At 38.8% G+C, this 16,783-nt stretch overlaps 1 protein-coding gene and 1 long non-coding RNA gene across 3 annotated transcripts; both read left to right on the top strand.

Moving 5' to 3' along the window:
- Nucleotides 1-5,802: 5,802 nt before the first annotated feature.
- LOC143531706 (cysteine-rich receptor-like protein kinase 2) lies at nucleotides 5,803-8,729 on the top strand. 2 transcript variants are annotated; one of them, XM_077026949.1, is made up of 7 exons: nucleotides 5,803-5,909; nucleotides 5,971-6,084; nucleotides 6,176-6,315; nucleotides 6,914-7,124; nucleotides 7,453-7,687; nucleotides 7,793-7,943; nucleotides 8,257-8,729. In XM_077026949.1, the coding sequence occupies exons 2-7, from the start codon at nucleotides 6,033-6,035 to the stop codon at nucleotides 8,596-8,598; spliced, it is 1,131 nt and encodes a 376-aa protein (XP_076883064.1). In that variant the 5' UTR covers nucleotides 5,803-5,909; nucleotides 5,971-6,032; the 3' UTR covers nucleotides 8,599-8,729. The 2 variants fall into 2 exon arrangements, with proteins under 2 accessions (XP_076883064.1, XP_076883063.1); XM_077026948.1 differs by having other exon boundaries at nucleotides 5,828-6,084.
- Nucleotides 8,730-12,551: 3,822 nt separating this feature from the next.
- On the top strand, nucleotides 12,552-13,402 carry LOC143531705 (uncharacterized). The gene is made up of 3 exons (XR_013135068.1): nucleotides 12,552-12,734; nucleotides 12,955-13,033; nucleotides 13,261-13,402. It is a non-coding gene; the product is annotated as an uncharacterized LOC143531705 (long non-coding RNA).
- Nucleotides 13,403-16,783: the final 3,381 nt, after the last annotated feature.

Raw genomic sequence — 16,783 nt, 5'->3', positions numbered from 1 at the left:
ACCGAGCGCAGTCTTCGGTCTTGGAAGCGGGAGTTCTTCTATATCTCCGCTCGCGTCGTCCCCATAGCGATGACGTTCAAGAACGGGAGAGCTCTCCCGAACCTTCACGCCTTCAACTACGAGGAGGCGGAATGGTTCACCAAGATTTCCCGGGTCCAGTCTCCGGTTTACCGCTTTGCGGAGTCCGGGATGGTGATGCTCGGGATGAGCCGGGTGTGGAAAGATGCTGGGGCGGAGACGTCACATGTTCCCATCGTCCTCGAATACGGTTTGAACTCTATCCTTTACGGTATGCTTCATCATCTTTGCTGATTTAAAGTTTTCTTCTAACTGTTTTTCTTTTGTTTTCAGAGGGAAACGACCTACAATCGCTCCTGCATCCGCGGGAAGCTGGTGGTCCCGCTCGGATGGGTACCCGTGCTCTTGATGAGAACGAGTTGCCCATCTTGGAGCAAACGGCGGATCGGTTTGTGGAGGTCTACCCGCCGGGCCACCCGATTCTGAGCGCCACGCGGCCAGGTAAGGAGTTATTTAACCCTCGCCCTGTCAATGCTCAAACCTCTGCTGGAATTCCTCTAATTTTGTCATCTTCTGATGAGGAATCCGCAGATGGTCCTTTCTTCACGCGGAAGAAGAAGGCTGCTGGCGGGAAGGGCAAGGCGAAGGTTGCCTCCACTGCCGATCAGGGGAATCGGTCAGAGTCGGAGACCGAGAGTGAAGAGGGGGCGGGGAACCCTGGTGGTGATGAGACCACTGTTCCGGAGGTTGAGACAGCTGTCACCTCCGGGCAGCCTAGTACAACGACGGTGACCGGCGTGAAGAGGCCGGCTCCATCGGGTTCGTCCCCGCCTATTCGCACCTTTAAGCTCAAGAGGACTCGTAAGTGTAAACTTTAACTTTAACTTCATATCTTTCCGCCATTATATTTAAATATGTTGTCTTCATGCAGGCGTGGATGCAACCGCATTCCAGGGTGGAGCGGAAAGGAGCACTTCTGGACCCATGACGGTAGGTTTGGTCAACCTACCCGAGGCGATGACCCAGGCGGCTGCGCCTGCTTCAAGTGTTAGTTCAGTTGCTCACTCGGTTGAGGCAACTGTTCCAACTGTGACGTCGTCTCCGCCGGCTGTCAGTGCCATATTCACTGATTCCTTCACTGAGCCGGCGGTGAGTTTTTCTGCGGGCTCTTCCGCAGCGGCGACCACGGTTGTGAGTTCACCTCCGTTGGTTCCTACGACGGCGGCTTCAACCGCGCCTCCGGCACCGGCGACCACCTCGCCCCCGGCCGGTTCAGCAGGTATGTTTGGGGTTGGGGCGTCTAGCCAATCTCTGCCTCCTTCCCATCCGCCTGACCTCTTGGATGGATATCCGTTAGGTTCGGGTGATGGGTTTGGCGGCTACAGGCCTGTCGTCGACCCTACAGGTGCGTAGGGTTATTTTGGCCTGTTATGTTTTTTTTTTTTTATCTTTTCCTAACTGCTTTTTGTTTTTGCAGTGTCGGATTCGAATGAGGTGTTTGTTCCGCGGTGGAACATCCGCCGGGGAACCACCCTTCAGACGGCTGTGGACTGCGTCGAGTGGGCGCGCCACGCCGCCCACAGTGGTGCACTGGGAGAAGCTATGTCAAGCTACCAGGAGGGTAGGCTGACAAACGAGCTTCGAATTCTCCTTGCCCGGATGCAGCCGCGCGTCGAGCTGCTTTGTCGTGAAAACGACAAGTTAAAGACGGCTCGTATCCAAGAAGTAGCTCAGGCGCGGGCTATCCGGGAGGAGAACAGGAGACTCTCCGCTGTTGCTGCGGAGAAGGAGAAGGCCTTCAAGGCCCTCGAGGTTGAAGTGCAGGCCCGGCTCGAGGCCCGTTCCAAGGCTGCCCAAGCTGTTAACGAACAGCTTCGGTTGGCTAAGGAAACTGCGCGAAACGCGACTGAGAGGGCAACCAAGGCTGAAGCCGTTGCTGAACCTCTGCGCGCCGAAAATGAGGAGCTCAAAGCCAAACTAGAGAGGCTTCAGCAGGCTCATGATGCTTTGGCTATGGAAGACGCCAAGAAGCTTCAAGAAATCTTGGACCAGAGGGGTATGCTTGACCATACTGAGCGTAAGCTAAAGGGCGTTGAAGAGGCTGCTGCTAAGGAAGTGTTGCTTGCCAACCTTAACAAAAGTGAAGCCGAACGCGCCCGTAACCAAGCTCAAGCTGCCCTCCAGGAGGCTCTGGTTACCAAGGAATGGCTTCTACGAGAAGCGTTGTCGCAGGTAAGCTTAGCTTCATAATGTCTTTACGCTTTTCTTTGTACTTAGAAAAGGTTTTGATACTTGTATTTTTGTTTTGTAGGTTGTGCATCGGGTCTTCACGGACACATCATATGACGATGCCATGAGCGCAGCCCTCAACGCTTCTCATGAGGATGGGGAAAAGGCTGGCTTCCTGCTTGGTCTAGGGTTCGTTGAGAAGGGCATCCCGCCTTCCAACTTCCCTTTATATGATGTGGATACTGAAGCTGCGTATGACCAAGCAGTGAACCAGTATGCCGCCTTCCCGCACCCGGTGGTGGAGAAGGTGAACGAAGTTGCTGCTGCTGATGATGGGCTAACCATTCTCAAGACCTTCCTTGAACCGCCACAGCCAACTGATGGTGCGGGTACAAGTGGGTTTGGAGGGAGTGGCCCTGAAGCTTGATCTTTTAAATCCTTTCCCACTGTTAGGATAGATTTACGTCTTTGTATACATTTATATTCTTGTAGGCGGGTAGATACCCGGCCATTCTTGTAACAGTTGAATTTTTATGGAATATAAATCTTTTGTGCGGGTAGGACCGTCACTCTTGCTTTATAAACGTTATACGACTTGCTCATGCATAATATAGTTTAATTTGACACTTGTTTTGCCGCATAAACAATATATGATTCGCTTGTGCATACTTTAGTTTAACTTAGCAATTTCTTAAGTACTTTGGATAAGTTAACCTTTCAACGTGGCAGATAATAGGTTAAAGTTTTGCTTCCTCTTTCGTGATTGTGCGGGTAAGACCGTCACTTTCACTTAGTAGGATGGCTAAACTTTACCTATATCTGACCTGCGTGGAGGTTTTCCTCATTTTTTCCTTAAGAGATTTTCTAAGTGTTCTGAATAAGTTAACCATTCGACGCGCGGTTGTCAATAGGTTAATGTTCAGTTTCCTCTATCATGATTGTGCGGGTAAGACCGTCACTTGCATTTAGTAGGATGACCAAACTTTACCTATGACTGACCTGCGTGAAGGTTTTCCTCATCTTTTCCTTAGAAATTCTTGCCGTTTTTTGTGTTTATGCGGGTTTTGCCGCCTTCCACACGCAACGACTTCTTTTCACACTTATTTATGCGGTGAATACCGGCATATCAGCGTTTTGGATAAGTTAACCGTTCGACGCGCGGTTGTCAATAGGTTAACGTTCAGTTTCCTCTATGATGATTGTGCGGGTAGGACCGGCACTTTCATTTAGTGGGATGACCGAATTTCACCTATGACTGACCTGCGTGAAGGTTTGCCGTTTTTTGTGTTTATGCGGGTTTTGCCGCCTTCCACACGCAACGACTTACTTCCCCACTTATGTATGCGGTGAAGACCGGCATATCAGTGTGGAAAGTTCATAAGTATAAATGTAAGATTATCAGCGTCAATGTGATAAGGAGAATCATTTCCATTAAAAGTGGCTCTGGGCCTTTTCTTTACAAGTTTGGAATTGATCTACATGCAGACTGTGTAATTGAGCTCCCTTCCATGTTCTTGGGAGTGTCATCGAGCCTTTCGAGCCGATATGCACTTGGTTCGGAATCTCGTTGTTTACGCAGTATGTAGTCTCCGACATTGAAGTTGCAGTTTTATTTGTGTTTTCCCCAACTGGGGTTCTACACGCATTAGCCTGCTCAGCGTTCATTATGCCACGAGGTGCGTGAGCGTCCCATCTCTGACAAATGCTTCGACGATGTCCTTCAAGTCTACGCATTCCTCGGTGTTGTGGCCTCTTGTCCTGTGGAAGTCACAGAATTTGCTCTGATCAGCGTTGTGACGCTCTCGGATTATTGGAGCCTTTGGCCATGGGAGTCTCTCGGTGTCGAATATCTCGGTGACGCTTTTGGTGAATGGCGTCCATCTGGAGTTCCGGTTCGACGACTGCATGTTATCCTTTCCGCCTAACCGAGGGTGCGAGCCGGATGAGGTGTCAAAGTTTACCCTTGACTGCCAAATACCTAGCTTCCTCTTTTTGTTTAGTCGGGCGGTAAGGACATTGTTTTCTCTTGTTTTCTGGGTGTAGAGGTTTGTGCTCTGGGGAAGATCTCTACCTAGTTGCTTTTCCGTTTCCGCGAAGTGTTTAGCTGCTGTCATGATGGCATCCCATGTGGATGGCATGCCATCTTTACCCGTTAAGGTGCGGATGAGCTCTGGGTCCTTCGCGCCCTGGATGAAAGCAGCGCGAACAAGATCTTCGCTAATACTGCCCAGACTTAGCTTCTTTGAATTGAAGCGCGTGATGAAGTCTAGTAAAGACTCATCTTCCTCTCGGATGCAGTTGAGGATTGTCCATTGTTCTTCAGTGTACTTCCTTTGTTGACTGAAGTGTTGGCTGAACTTCTGTTGGAAGTCTGTCCAATCGTAGATGTGGTGGACTGGTAAACGGTCGAACCACGCTCTGGCTGCTCCAACCAGCGTCATCTGGAACATATAACACCACGTGGGTTCCGTCCAGTTGCTGACGGTTGCCCCCGCTATGAATCTGTTCAAATGATCGTCTGGGTCGGATATACCATCATAAGTGCCGATGTTGGGCATCTGCTTGGCACTCTTCGGGGCGATTGCTTCCGCAATGTCCCTTGCAAACTTGGACGTTCCCGCATTTGCAACAGTTGGTCTAAAAGCTTTGGAGAAGTCACGTGGGTTTCTACCAGCGTTTTTTGGTTTGAAAGTTTCTCCAAAATTCCTTCTCGGTTGGAAGTCTGTTTCCTTACGCTTCCCTTTCGCCCTATGGCGAGGGTTTGCGTCGGTGTCGGATTCCTTCGAATCATCGTCCAAGTACTCGCACTCATTGCTCATGTTGAGCTGTTGAGTGCTTCCGAATTCGTCAGCCTGTTGGAGTGAACGTAAGCGTTCATCCAACTCAGCTTGGAATTCCTTTTGACATACTTCCGCCCACGCTTTAACTTGATCAAGTGTTTTGTGGGGGAACCTCGTCTGTCGTCTTTCCGCCTGGGTATCAATGAATCCTAGGGGATGATTGTTTACTGCACTTGCCCCGGCTCGAGTGACCGGGGTAGTGTTTGTAAAATTTACTGCACTTGCCCCGGCTTGGGTAACCGGGGTAGTGTTCGTAAAACGTGTGTATTCACCGGTGTTCCCCCCAGTAGCTGGGGTTGTGGTTACCGGGGTTTCTTGGTTACTCCCTGGCCTGGGGACCAGAGTAACGTTAACCATCTTTCCAGAAGTTTTGAAAAAACTGAGAAAATTAGTTCTAGCTTTTATGCACGGATGGCGCCAATGAAGAAACACTAATTGACCCCGGGCAGATTACGGATAATCTGGGGTTTAATAGATGTTTCCCACGAGGGGTTAGGTCCGGCAAAGATGGTTCTTCTGATGACCTGCAAAACAGACACCGTGAGCTCGTCACTGAGAAGGGGGGGTACCTCCTTGTGACCACCCTCCGGCGTGAGAATCAGACTAGATTGCTCTTGAATATAAATGTATATTAAGAGATTGCTAGAGAAGATAAGATAAGCCCGAGTTCTTGTAGGGCGTGTTTGGAGAATGCATCGGTGTCGATAAAGAAATGTTTACCTTGGTCTGAGGGTCGCGTGTTGAACACTGGGTGTTTCTTGAGGTACTCGGATACCAATTATCTCAATCCTGTAGCGCTCAAAAGGAGCTCTAGCAACAAAGGTAACCACAATTATACTAAAATCATATAGAGCTTCTGTAATGTTGGTTTTGTTTTTGGCAGTGAGGATAATAGCTTTGGCGGCTTCGGTTGTTAGTGCTTTGGTAGTTATTACAGTTGCTTTGATGATTATTTTATACATCAGGAAAAACAGATATATACAACGCAAGAGAAAAGGTACAAGTTGTTTCTGTTCTACAAAATTTGTAATAACAAAAAACCATGTTCTTATATGTGAAACAAATTAATTATTGCTTGCAATTACCAGGATCTTATGATGCTGGGAAACTGGCAAAGGTTCTGAATGACAGTAGCTTGAACTTCAAATACTCCACTGTCGAAAAAGCTACAGAATACTGGGATGAGTCTAATAAGCTTGGGCAAGGAGGATTCGGGACAGTGTACAAGGTTGTTACTTATACTACAAGCACGTCATCAAGTGTGTGTGTGTGTGTTGGAGGTGGGGGTAACAGTTAAGTTCAAAAGGAATAGCCAAAAGTTTGGAATTTTTATAACGAATATCTCATCTAATAGTAACAAAGTTTCTTAACTAAAGTCATTCAAATGTTTATGTATGTACAAAAAACACTTAACTTTGAATATTATTCTATTGTTGTGAAGTCTTTTACAAATGCTTTAAAAAAAGTCAAGAACTTTAAATTGTTTCATTTGGGTCATTCAATCAACAAAACTGTGAAAAAAATTTACCAATAACAAGACATTATTATGAGTTTATTACTTTTGTCCTTTTTTTATATCTGATTAGAGGGTCAAATATGATCTAATCTAACTTTTAGTTACTTATTTAGGACATTTTATGCATTAAAGGCACATTTCAGTTGACTTTCGACCCGTTTGACCCATTAGAGATAATAGTTTAACCAAATCAAATGGGTCAAAATTTTTACCTGCCTTTAAGATTGTCTATGAAGTCTTCTGATACTTTTTTTGGGCAATATTGGTTTAGTTTTTATATAAGTAATTGTAACAATGAAATATCTATCAGGGGGTTTTAAAAGATGGACGGGAAATAGCTGTGAAGAGGCTTTTCTTCAACAACAAATTCAGAATAGCAGATTTCTATAATGAAGTTAATATGATTAGCAGTGTTGAACACAAAAATCTGGTTAGGTTATTAGGATGCAGCTATTCAGGACCCGAAAGCATTCTTATATACGAATATTTGCCCAACAAAAGCCTTGACCTCTTCATTTTTGGTAAGTTGTAAAAATATTAATACACTTACAATTCATTTAGTTATGAACTCTGTGTATTTGAGTTATGTTTTGTCTCAAATGGGTCACCCGCCCTAACCCATAACTAAAATAACCTCTATAAACCAAAACGTACAAACCCATTATCCAACCCCACTGACGATGATAATGGATTATGTATTAGTGAGCATGATTTTTGACCCGTTTGGCTAGTTTAACCCATTTGCCTAGTGCTTGAGCCTTTGAGATACCGCATAACCAAATCAACACATTCCATACACTCTGAAATCATTAATGTGATTAATTGAGATGTACTTATGAATTTTTGCAGATAAAATAAAAGGAAGAGAAATAGATTGGGAGAAGAGGGTTAAGATTATTATTGGTATAGCAGAAGGCCTGGTTTACCTTCATGAGAATACCAACCACCGGATTATTCACAGGGATATAAAAGCTCCTAACATCTTATTAGACTCAAGGCTTCGTCCCAAAATAGCTGATTTTGGGTTGGCCAGGTCTTTTCAAGATGATAAAAGCCACATCAGCACCGTCATTGCAGGAACACTGTAAGTATCCCCTTTTCATATAAAATAATCATGCAAAAGATATTTAAATTATAAATTTACTTATATAATCTACTAACTTTTTCTTTTTAATTTTGATATTATCAGCGGGTATATGGCTCCAGAATACATCGCCCATGGTCAGTTAACCGAAAAGGCAGACGTCTATAGCTTTGGTATTCTAATTCTAGAGGTAGTCACTGGAATAGAAAGCAACAAAAGTACAGACAAAGAATATACCGAAAGCTTACCGTCTACAGTAAGTATATGCACTTCATCTCATACTGCTACAAAAAGTGTTCGGATCAACTCACGCTGTCCTGTTTCGACCCATTTATAAAGTTACTTACTTTGGCATGTTACTCAGCCCACCCATTTCCCACCTTGTGGGATCGATTATTAAACACATTGTGTTTTTTTACGTCTAGACATTAACTCTATATACATCGGCATATGTAACCCCTATATGCATACAATCAATCACAAATTTTGTGATCAACTCCGAGTGAGTAATTAAACAAATGCAAGCATCTTTTAAAAGCATTTCTACTGGGTTATTTGTGGATGTGCAGGCATGGAAGCATTTCAAGCAAGGAACAGTGGAGGAAATATTCGACCCAAATCTAATGATGCACATTTACCCCAACATAAATTTCCAAAAAGATGTCATTAAAGTGGTAAATGTAGCTCTTTTGTGCACTCAAGAAGATCCATCTTTAAGACCAACCATGTCAGCAGCACTAAAAATGTTAGCAAAAAATGATGGCCCGTTACCCACCCCTTCCAATCCCCCGTTTGTAAACGAATTCACTTTGGAACTTAACAACATTAGACAAAAGTTGTTGGATAACTGTAATGGTGAGGACTCTAGTTCAGTTGCTACAGTTTCTCGCAGTAGTTTCTACCCGAGGTAACACAAGTTAACTAATACAAGATTTATCCTAAGTTTTGTGTTGTTAATTGTGTTATTGTAAAATTGTAATTATCCCAAATATTGGTAGTTAAGTTAGTTAAAGGGTAGTTATTGTTTGAAAGTTAATATTTAACTAAGCCCTAAGGGTTTTGTCAATTGGTTTGTAACCTTTCGCACCCTATATATATTTGTAATCATCTACACATTTGTCAGAATACAGTGTGTTAATATTAGCGTGTGTATAAGTGTGTTGTGTGTTTTCGTGTTTTTGTTCCTGTCGAGAGTCCATGCACATAATGTGTGCATATTCATACTGTTCGTTCTTATGATCCTAATTGAATAAATGATCCTGGCCTACATTTTCCTTGTAGTTCCGGCTCTAATTATTCTACATCTCTAAATAACTAAACAAGATAGACAAAAAAAAAAACAAGGAAACATATATATAACAAGATAATCCCACGAAATTTGTTAATGAATAAAGCAACATGCATACATAAAGTTTTATAGCCATTATTGTAACTATCCTTTGGTGACGAAAACCAATTATTGCCAACATTTAAAAATCCTCATAAACCAATATGGTGTAGCAACCAAATTGCCCATGAGTCCTCCCCCGACTTCAAAATTGTAAAAAATAAAAGGGATAATCATTCTTTTTGTCACCAATTACACCGGTCTGTTAACCAGTTTGTTTAAAAACTATAATAATACATACATACATACGTATATATGTACATACATACAATTTACATATACATACATACATACATATATACATACATACATAAACACATGCATACATACAATTAATATACATAGATACATACATACATATACACATATACATACATACATATACACATATATACATTCATACAATATACATACATAAATACATATACACATACATACATACATACACACATATACACATACATACATACATACACATACATATATATATATACATACATATCCACCATCAGATCAACTTATTTTAACCCCACCCTACCCTATCCTACGTACCCTAACCTACATACATACTACATACATACATACACACATACATACATACATGCATACATACATACTTACATGCAATATACATATACATACATACATGCATATACATATACATACATACATACATACAATTAATATACATATACAAGCATAAATACAATATACATATACATAAATATACACACACATACATACATACCTCTATATACGTACATACATACATACATCAATTAATATACATATACATACATACATACATACACACATACAACTAATATACCTATATACATACATACCTCTATATACATACATACACACATACATATACACATACATGCATAAATTAATATACATTACACATATACCGTAAATTGCATTTAATTGACGTTTACTGCAAAACGGCAATGTAAGTTAATAAAACATTTAATGTAGTAAAATATTTCAAGTTATTTTTATGTAAGAAAACATTACTTTATATGTTTGTATTTTCAAACGTCTATTTTATGATTTAAAACATAAATATTGTGTTAGCGCATATTGTTCGGTTTTCTATATGTCTTGCTTCTCATATATATTATTTTATGTTATAACAATCCCTTATAAGTTTTTAGTTCAAAAGCCGTAGTTTAAAACAATGTTCAGTTCTAAGACTGGTTAACCTTTCAGTTAAGGGTTACATAGTTATGTTTTATTTAAATAAAACATTCTCTTAAAAAGAAATTTATTTAAAAGTAAAAATTTACGTATTTTTATTATCTAAAATAATTCCGTTGTAATTCAATTGATAAAATATAAGTTTTTTGGTTTAACTGAAACAATGTTGCAAAATTGTTTTACTGTTATTGTTTTTATAACCTAGTCCTATGGCACACATATTTCCTTTTCATCTAGTAGGATAAAATATTCTAGCTACTTTAACGTTTATAATCCCGTCATTAATAATAGTAACAAGTAAAAACTATAAAGCAACTAGTCGAGACGGTACTAATAGGTAAGCATAACAAGTATGTTCACATTTAGCCTCTAATTAAGCACGTTTACCATAGTAATTACTACATATTGTAATTCGATCGGTCTTTCCGAGTCGTTTATTATTCCAGCAACATGCATCATGTGTTTTTATAACTCAGACGCACTAGCATTATGTTATTTATCTTTTTAGATGTTCACCTTATTTAACCAAAACTTTACCAAACAACTATATTTATTCATTACATGCTCTATTAATTAGATCCCACCTATCATTTTCTAATTTGAGCATTAGATATAACTTTCGGGAAAATGAAGAGTCTGCCTAGTAAATAATAGCGGGTACCCATTTTGTAACTAATAGTATCACTTACAATTTCTTTGGCTTCTTATCAAATAGTGTCAATTATGGGTCTGTTTGGTATGACATAATGAAATGAATGAAGGAATGGAATGAATATAGGAATGGAATGGACAAAGGAATAAAATGGATCATTACTATTTGATTATCATGTTTGATTACCATGTAGGAATGGAATGATCGTCCTTTTATTATTATTATTATTATATTCATATTAACTCATTTTTTTAGGATCTGTGCATTTCAGCAAGATCATTAAGGGGGTGTTTGGGATTCCTTATTTTACCTCCTTATAACTTATTTAAGACATAAGTTATAACTTACAAAATTGTAACTTATACCTTATACACTCACAAAACCTAACTTTTCCAAACATCTTATAACTTATAATCCATAAGTAATAAGTTATAAGGAGCTAAAATAAGGAATCCCAAACACCCCCTAAACTGAATAAAAATAATCGTAAAATGTTGAATCACGTGAAGCGTTGACTCGTCAAATAATAATAATATTTATAGTACAATAATAATTGTAATATAATAATAGTTATATTTTATTATACAAAACAATACTATAATATAATATAATAATAATACGTTATTTATATTATATTATTAATATTAATATTAATAGTTATAATAATAATAATATAATGAGTGATGGATTCCATTTCATGAAGGAATGAAAAAAAACACATATTATCAAAAGAATGAAAATCCTATATTTGGAAGGAATTTCATTCACTATGGAATGGTTCTTTCCATTACCACATGAAAACCAAACATGGTTTTTTTCATTCTCTTGTAATAACTCATTCCATTACATCTTTCATTCTCTTATACCAAACACTACCTATATGCGGAATATGAATGTTCATTCCATTAAGGTTTCTTGACGTGTGAACCACCCGGTTGTCACTATCTTCGTTACCGGACAACATGCTTATCTATATTGGTTATTTTCTAGATCTGATAAATAAATATTTGTTCAATTATTGTTTAGTTTGGCGGGTCGGGTTAGAGCTCAATCAGTCGACGCGGTTATAGTTTTGTTTAATGAAATTATTATTTAATTTCAAATAGGCGGGTGTGCGTTTATACCTTACTCGCGTATAGTTAGTTTAGTTGGCGGTTTATCGTAGTTGGCTTCTGTTTACGAACCCGAACAATCCTGCCGCTGCCACGAGTCCTGTTTACTCGACCACCACCGAGGATGCTTGTCACCATCGCTGCTCCACTATGACAGTTACCGGGAGCTTGAGAATATTTTAGGTATTCATGTAATATTTTAAACAGCCTAATAATAGTTAGGTATTATTTTAAACAGCCAAACAATAATATCGTGGTGTTAGACCATGCATAACTCTAGGCGTTTCGTTAGTATGTTTTATAATAATTTACTACTAATGTTTAGTAAAAAAATTACTCAGTAATAACTATCATTTAATAATATATAAATATATTTTCTTATCTATACTACATTAGACAACCTTTCAACTTCTCTTGTTCTCTCTCTTAAGACGCCGGAATTTTAAAAGCTCTCATTAAGTGTGCGGCAGTTCTCCGACAAGTCTCCCATCTCCAGCGCATTCAAAGCACTTCCGTTACAAGCATTAACAACGTCTGTTACAAATAGCTTTTAACAATCACCAACATCTATAACAATCAAATTCAGTTGAGGTAATGACCTCTCATCATCGTCTGTTACCAATTACTTCCTGCAATTGATTTGTTTACCTTATCTGTTCTGGTAACGACCTCTCATCATCGTCGGTAATTGAGGTAATGATCTATATTCAATTTAATGAAATTTGCCATTCAAAAAAAAAAAAATCTATATTCAATTTATTAACATCGTTGATTCATTAATTCGTTTATTTGTTTCAGTATCGGTTAAATGTTTTATTGATTAATTACATCTTATTACACAAAATTTGTGATTCTATAGATTCAAGATTGAGTTAACGTAGATTATCATCTATATTATTGTATGAATATGCAGTTGCACAGGGATGGGACCATTTTGTTTGATTCTTACAAGCGTTTGCCCCCTCTTCAGTACAAAATCATCGCTCCTGTAAGTATTTTAGGGTTTTTGTGCATTTCATGCACTTTCTGTAACTTTCAGTTGATTGCTGCTTGGAGTATTAAGTTAGAAACATGATTTAATGTCTAAAAGCATAACTGATTCATTTTTATTGAATCTTTTTTATATTATTCAATCAACTTAACCAACTAAAATGTGTGCAACATGACCCTTTTATCCATAATTGAATATTTGACTTTTATTTTGAGAATCTGAATGCAGGCTTGCTTACTTGAATGAAGCTATAGAATCAAAGGTTGTGCATCGAGACATAAACTCTAGAAATATTTTAATAGCCCACGGTTTCAATAACAAACTTTATATCTTTGGTGTGACCAAGATTTTAGATTATGAGAAAGTCACAAATATAAGAGTTACCGGGACATTTGGTTAAGGTTTCAACTTCTTGTTAAAACATATTTATCATTCTTTATAATGAGTTAAAAATATAGTTGGTTGAATAATGTATGAACTTCTTTATGTTGTAACAGTTATATGGCTCAAAATATGCAAATACTAGCATGTGACACGAAAAACGTGATATTTATAGTTTCGGTATGCTCTTTCTAGAAGCAGTATATGGAAGGGATCCGATGGATTTCAGTCATTCTGCTAATTAGGTACAATAACTAACATCATATTATTACAAAAGGTATATTATTTCTATAAGAATATACTTTTTATAAGCATTATGTTATCTGATGGTTTGACCCCCTATAGATAAAACAAATTATAAACTGACTCATGTGTTGGTAAATGGGTCAAAATTGTCATTTCCATGTAAAAGAGTGGTACAATTTTCAGTTCTTTTAAAAATTCTGCCAGGTCAATCTTGTTGAGTGGCTGAAAATGAAGGTGGGAAATAGAAGTGCAGAGGAAGTTGTTGACCTGAAGTGCTCCACACATGCTATAGAACGCACACTTCTTGTGGCTTTTAGATGTGTTGATCCTGACTCTAGAAAATGGCCTAAAAGAGTCAAGTTGCGAGATTAATGCTTGATTCAGATTTCCCATATCATGAGGTAATACTTTGTTTTTTTTGTATTTAACTAGCATTGGTTAGAGTTAGTAAAATGGGTGGGAACATGTATTCTTTCAGTACACACCTAAATGGGTTAGGATGCTAAGTCCTATTTTTGTTCTAAATTTATACTTATTTATTTATGTAAATAATTAGTGTGCCAAGTATGATTAAGAAAGTTGTATAATATTTTTTTATTAAAATGATCATGCACCAATGTACACTTTGAATGCTTTTAATCTATTTCATTTTTTGCTATTCGTTACTTGACTACAGAGCTGGAGCTCGGGTTTAATAACTAAACGAGATACTCGAGATCGGCTCGTGAAAAAGCTCGCTTAGCCGAGCATAATCGAGTGTCAGTCACCTCCATTTCCTTAAAAAAAATAAAGAAACGAGTCAGTGGAGTTTTGAAATAACTCCACAAAGTCCGTTAACTAACCGCGGGCTAGAGTATAAGATCCCACTTTGTGGATCGTGGTTGAAACCCAAGTGGGAACCAACATCCCAGTCTTAGATTCCATCTGAGGTTAGAAATGTGAACCAAAAAGTAGGAACGTCGACCCCAGCCATAGATTTTTTTAAGGAAAAAGAGGTAACCGATTGGGCTTTTTCACGAGCCGATCTCGAGTAGCTCGTTTAGTTATTAAACCGGTTATATAAAACTGTTAATGGACACCTGCAGTGGTCTAAAGTGTAAACCATGTCGGCAGTAAACTCCATGGAGTATACCCATAGAAGAGCAGTGGTCTATGTTGTTATTAAACCCGAGCAATGGACTAACGTGGTTTGAGTGGCTCGTTTAGTTATTAAACCCGAGCTCAAGTTTTTTATGAAAGCCCCTAAAATGCTGTAAAATTTTAGGTCGACCCCCAAAATGCATTTTAGGGCTTTCATACAGAGCTGGAGCTCGGGTTTAATAACTAAACGAGATACTCGAGATCGGCTCGTGAAAAAGCTCGCTTAGCCGAGCATAATCGAGTGTCAGTCACCTCCATTTCCTTAAAAAAAATAAAGAAACGAGTCAGTGGAGTTTTGAAATAACTCCACAAAGTCCGTTAACTAACCGCGGGCTAGAGTATAAGATCCCACTTTGTGGATCGTGGTTGAAACCCAAGTGGGAACCAACATCCCAGTCTTAGATTCCATCTGAGGTTAGAAATGTGAACCAAAAAGTGGGAACGTCGACCCCAGCCATAGATTTTTTAAAGGAAAAAGAGGTAACCGATTGGGCTTTTTCACGAGCCGATCTCGAGTAGCTCGTTTAGTTATTAAACCGGTTATATAAAACTGTTAATGGACACCTGCAGTGGTCTAAAGTGTAAACCATGTCTGCAGTAAACTCCATGGAGTATACCCATAGAAGAGCAGTGGTCTATGTTGTTATTAAACCCGAGCAATGGACTAACGTGGTTTGAGTGGCTCGTTTAGTTATTAAACCCGAGCTCAAGTTTTTTATGAAAGCCCCTAAAATGCTGTAAAATTTTAGGTCGACCCCCAAAATGCATTTTAGGGCTTTCATACAGAGCTGGAGCTCGGGTTTAATAACTAAATGAGATACTCGAGATCGGCTCGTGAGAAAGCTCGCTTAGCCGAGGATAATCGAGTGTCGGTTACCTCCATTTCCTTAAAAAAAATAAAGAAACAAGTCAGTGGAGTTTTGAAATAACTCCACCAACTCCATTAACTAACCGCGGGCTAGAGTATAAGAAAAGTAGCATATTTATTGTTTGGAAGTAAAATCTATAGATTTACACTTGAAAGTTGAAACTGCTTTGCAGCACAATTTATGACACCATTTAATTGCATACAACAACGGATCTAATTATATAGCATCTACATGATGTCAGATGTAGATCGGTTATCATAATTATATAACATCACAATTAATTAAATATGTTATTAAAAAAATTTGCATATATATATTAGACAAAATGGCAAAACTTGTTATTTATGTTTACATGATTTTTCACTGGATATCCTTTAGCGAAAATAATTCCATTAAACATCCTTTATGGTTGAAAACCTTATCAATTTTTGTCCTTTGACTATAACCCAGTTAAGTTCTTCCGTTAAGTGCCTTGCAATTAAGGGTAGTTTCGTAAATGCACCCATTTATTTATTTAATATATAAAACAAATGGGATGATGTAAACATTTCACTTCATTTTAGTTTTCTTCTTTTGATTTCGTGAATGAATGTTTTTTATACAACCTACAAATTATGTGAAAAATATTTTTTTTTTGTATTTGGAAACGAGTAAAAAATCGACTTCATATGAATTGATTAGCTTCGATATGTTCGTCTTAACACCGACTTGATTTGGTTTTAAATGGCGCAAGTCTCTTCAATACTGCTATGAGAATGTTGAAGATGATAAGGACGTAGCTGGTGTTGAAGACGGTGATTGCTTTCGTGTCAATAAGAGAAGTTTTTCGGTCTATTCACCGAATCTGACCATATTTTCGGTCATGGCTACCTCCATCGAATATTTTATGACTCTACGAAAGAATCGGATCAATGAAATGTCCCTACAGCTTTCCCGTGGCCCGTTCGAAATTTTGCCACTACGATCAAAGGGGTAGGTTCACCGTCAGCTCGAAAAAACTAAGTATGGGGCTATTCACTGAATCTGACCATATTAAATGGGTCGAAACACAACCCGAACACGACACAAATTTAAATGGGATTCCTGCCTGACTCGAAAATTTTTTGCCACTTTTT

The sequence above is a fragment of the Bidens hawaiensis genome, unplaced genomic scaffold (genome assembly GCF_021521415.1).
Source record: "Bidens hawaiensis isolate Kalapana, Puna unplaced genomic scaffold, B.hawaiensis_p1.1 tig00009224_1, whole genome shotgun sequence".
In the NCBI taxonomy this organism is placed as follows: Eukaryota; Viridiplantae; Streptophyta; class Magnoliopsida; order Asterales; family Asteraceae; genus Bidens; species Bidens hawaiensis.
This window is presented reverse-complemented; position numbering and strand designations above follow the sequence as displayed.

Coding starts and splice junctions, on each gene's coding strand:
- LOC143531706 (XM_077026948.1), top strand. CDS start 5,949: ATGTTGGTTTTGTTTTTGGCAGTGAGGATAATAGCTTTGGCGGCTTCG. Junction 6,316..6,913: donor GATTCGGGACAGTGTACAAG/GTTGTTACTTAT, acceptor AATATCTATCAG/GGGGTTTTAAAAGATGGACG. Junction 7,944..8,256: donor CCGAAAGCTTACCGTCTACA/GTAAGTATATGC, acceptor GTGGATGTGCAG/GCATGGAAGCATTTCAAGCA.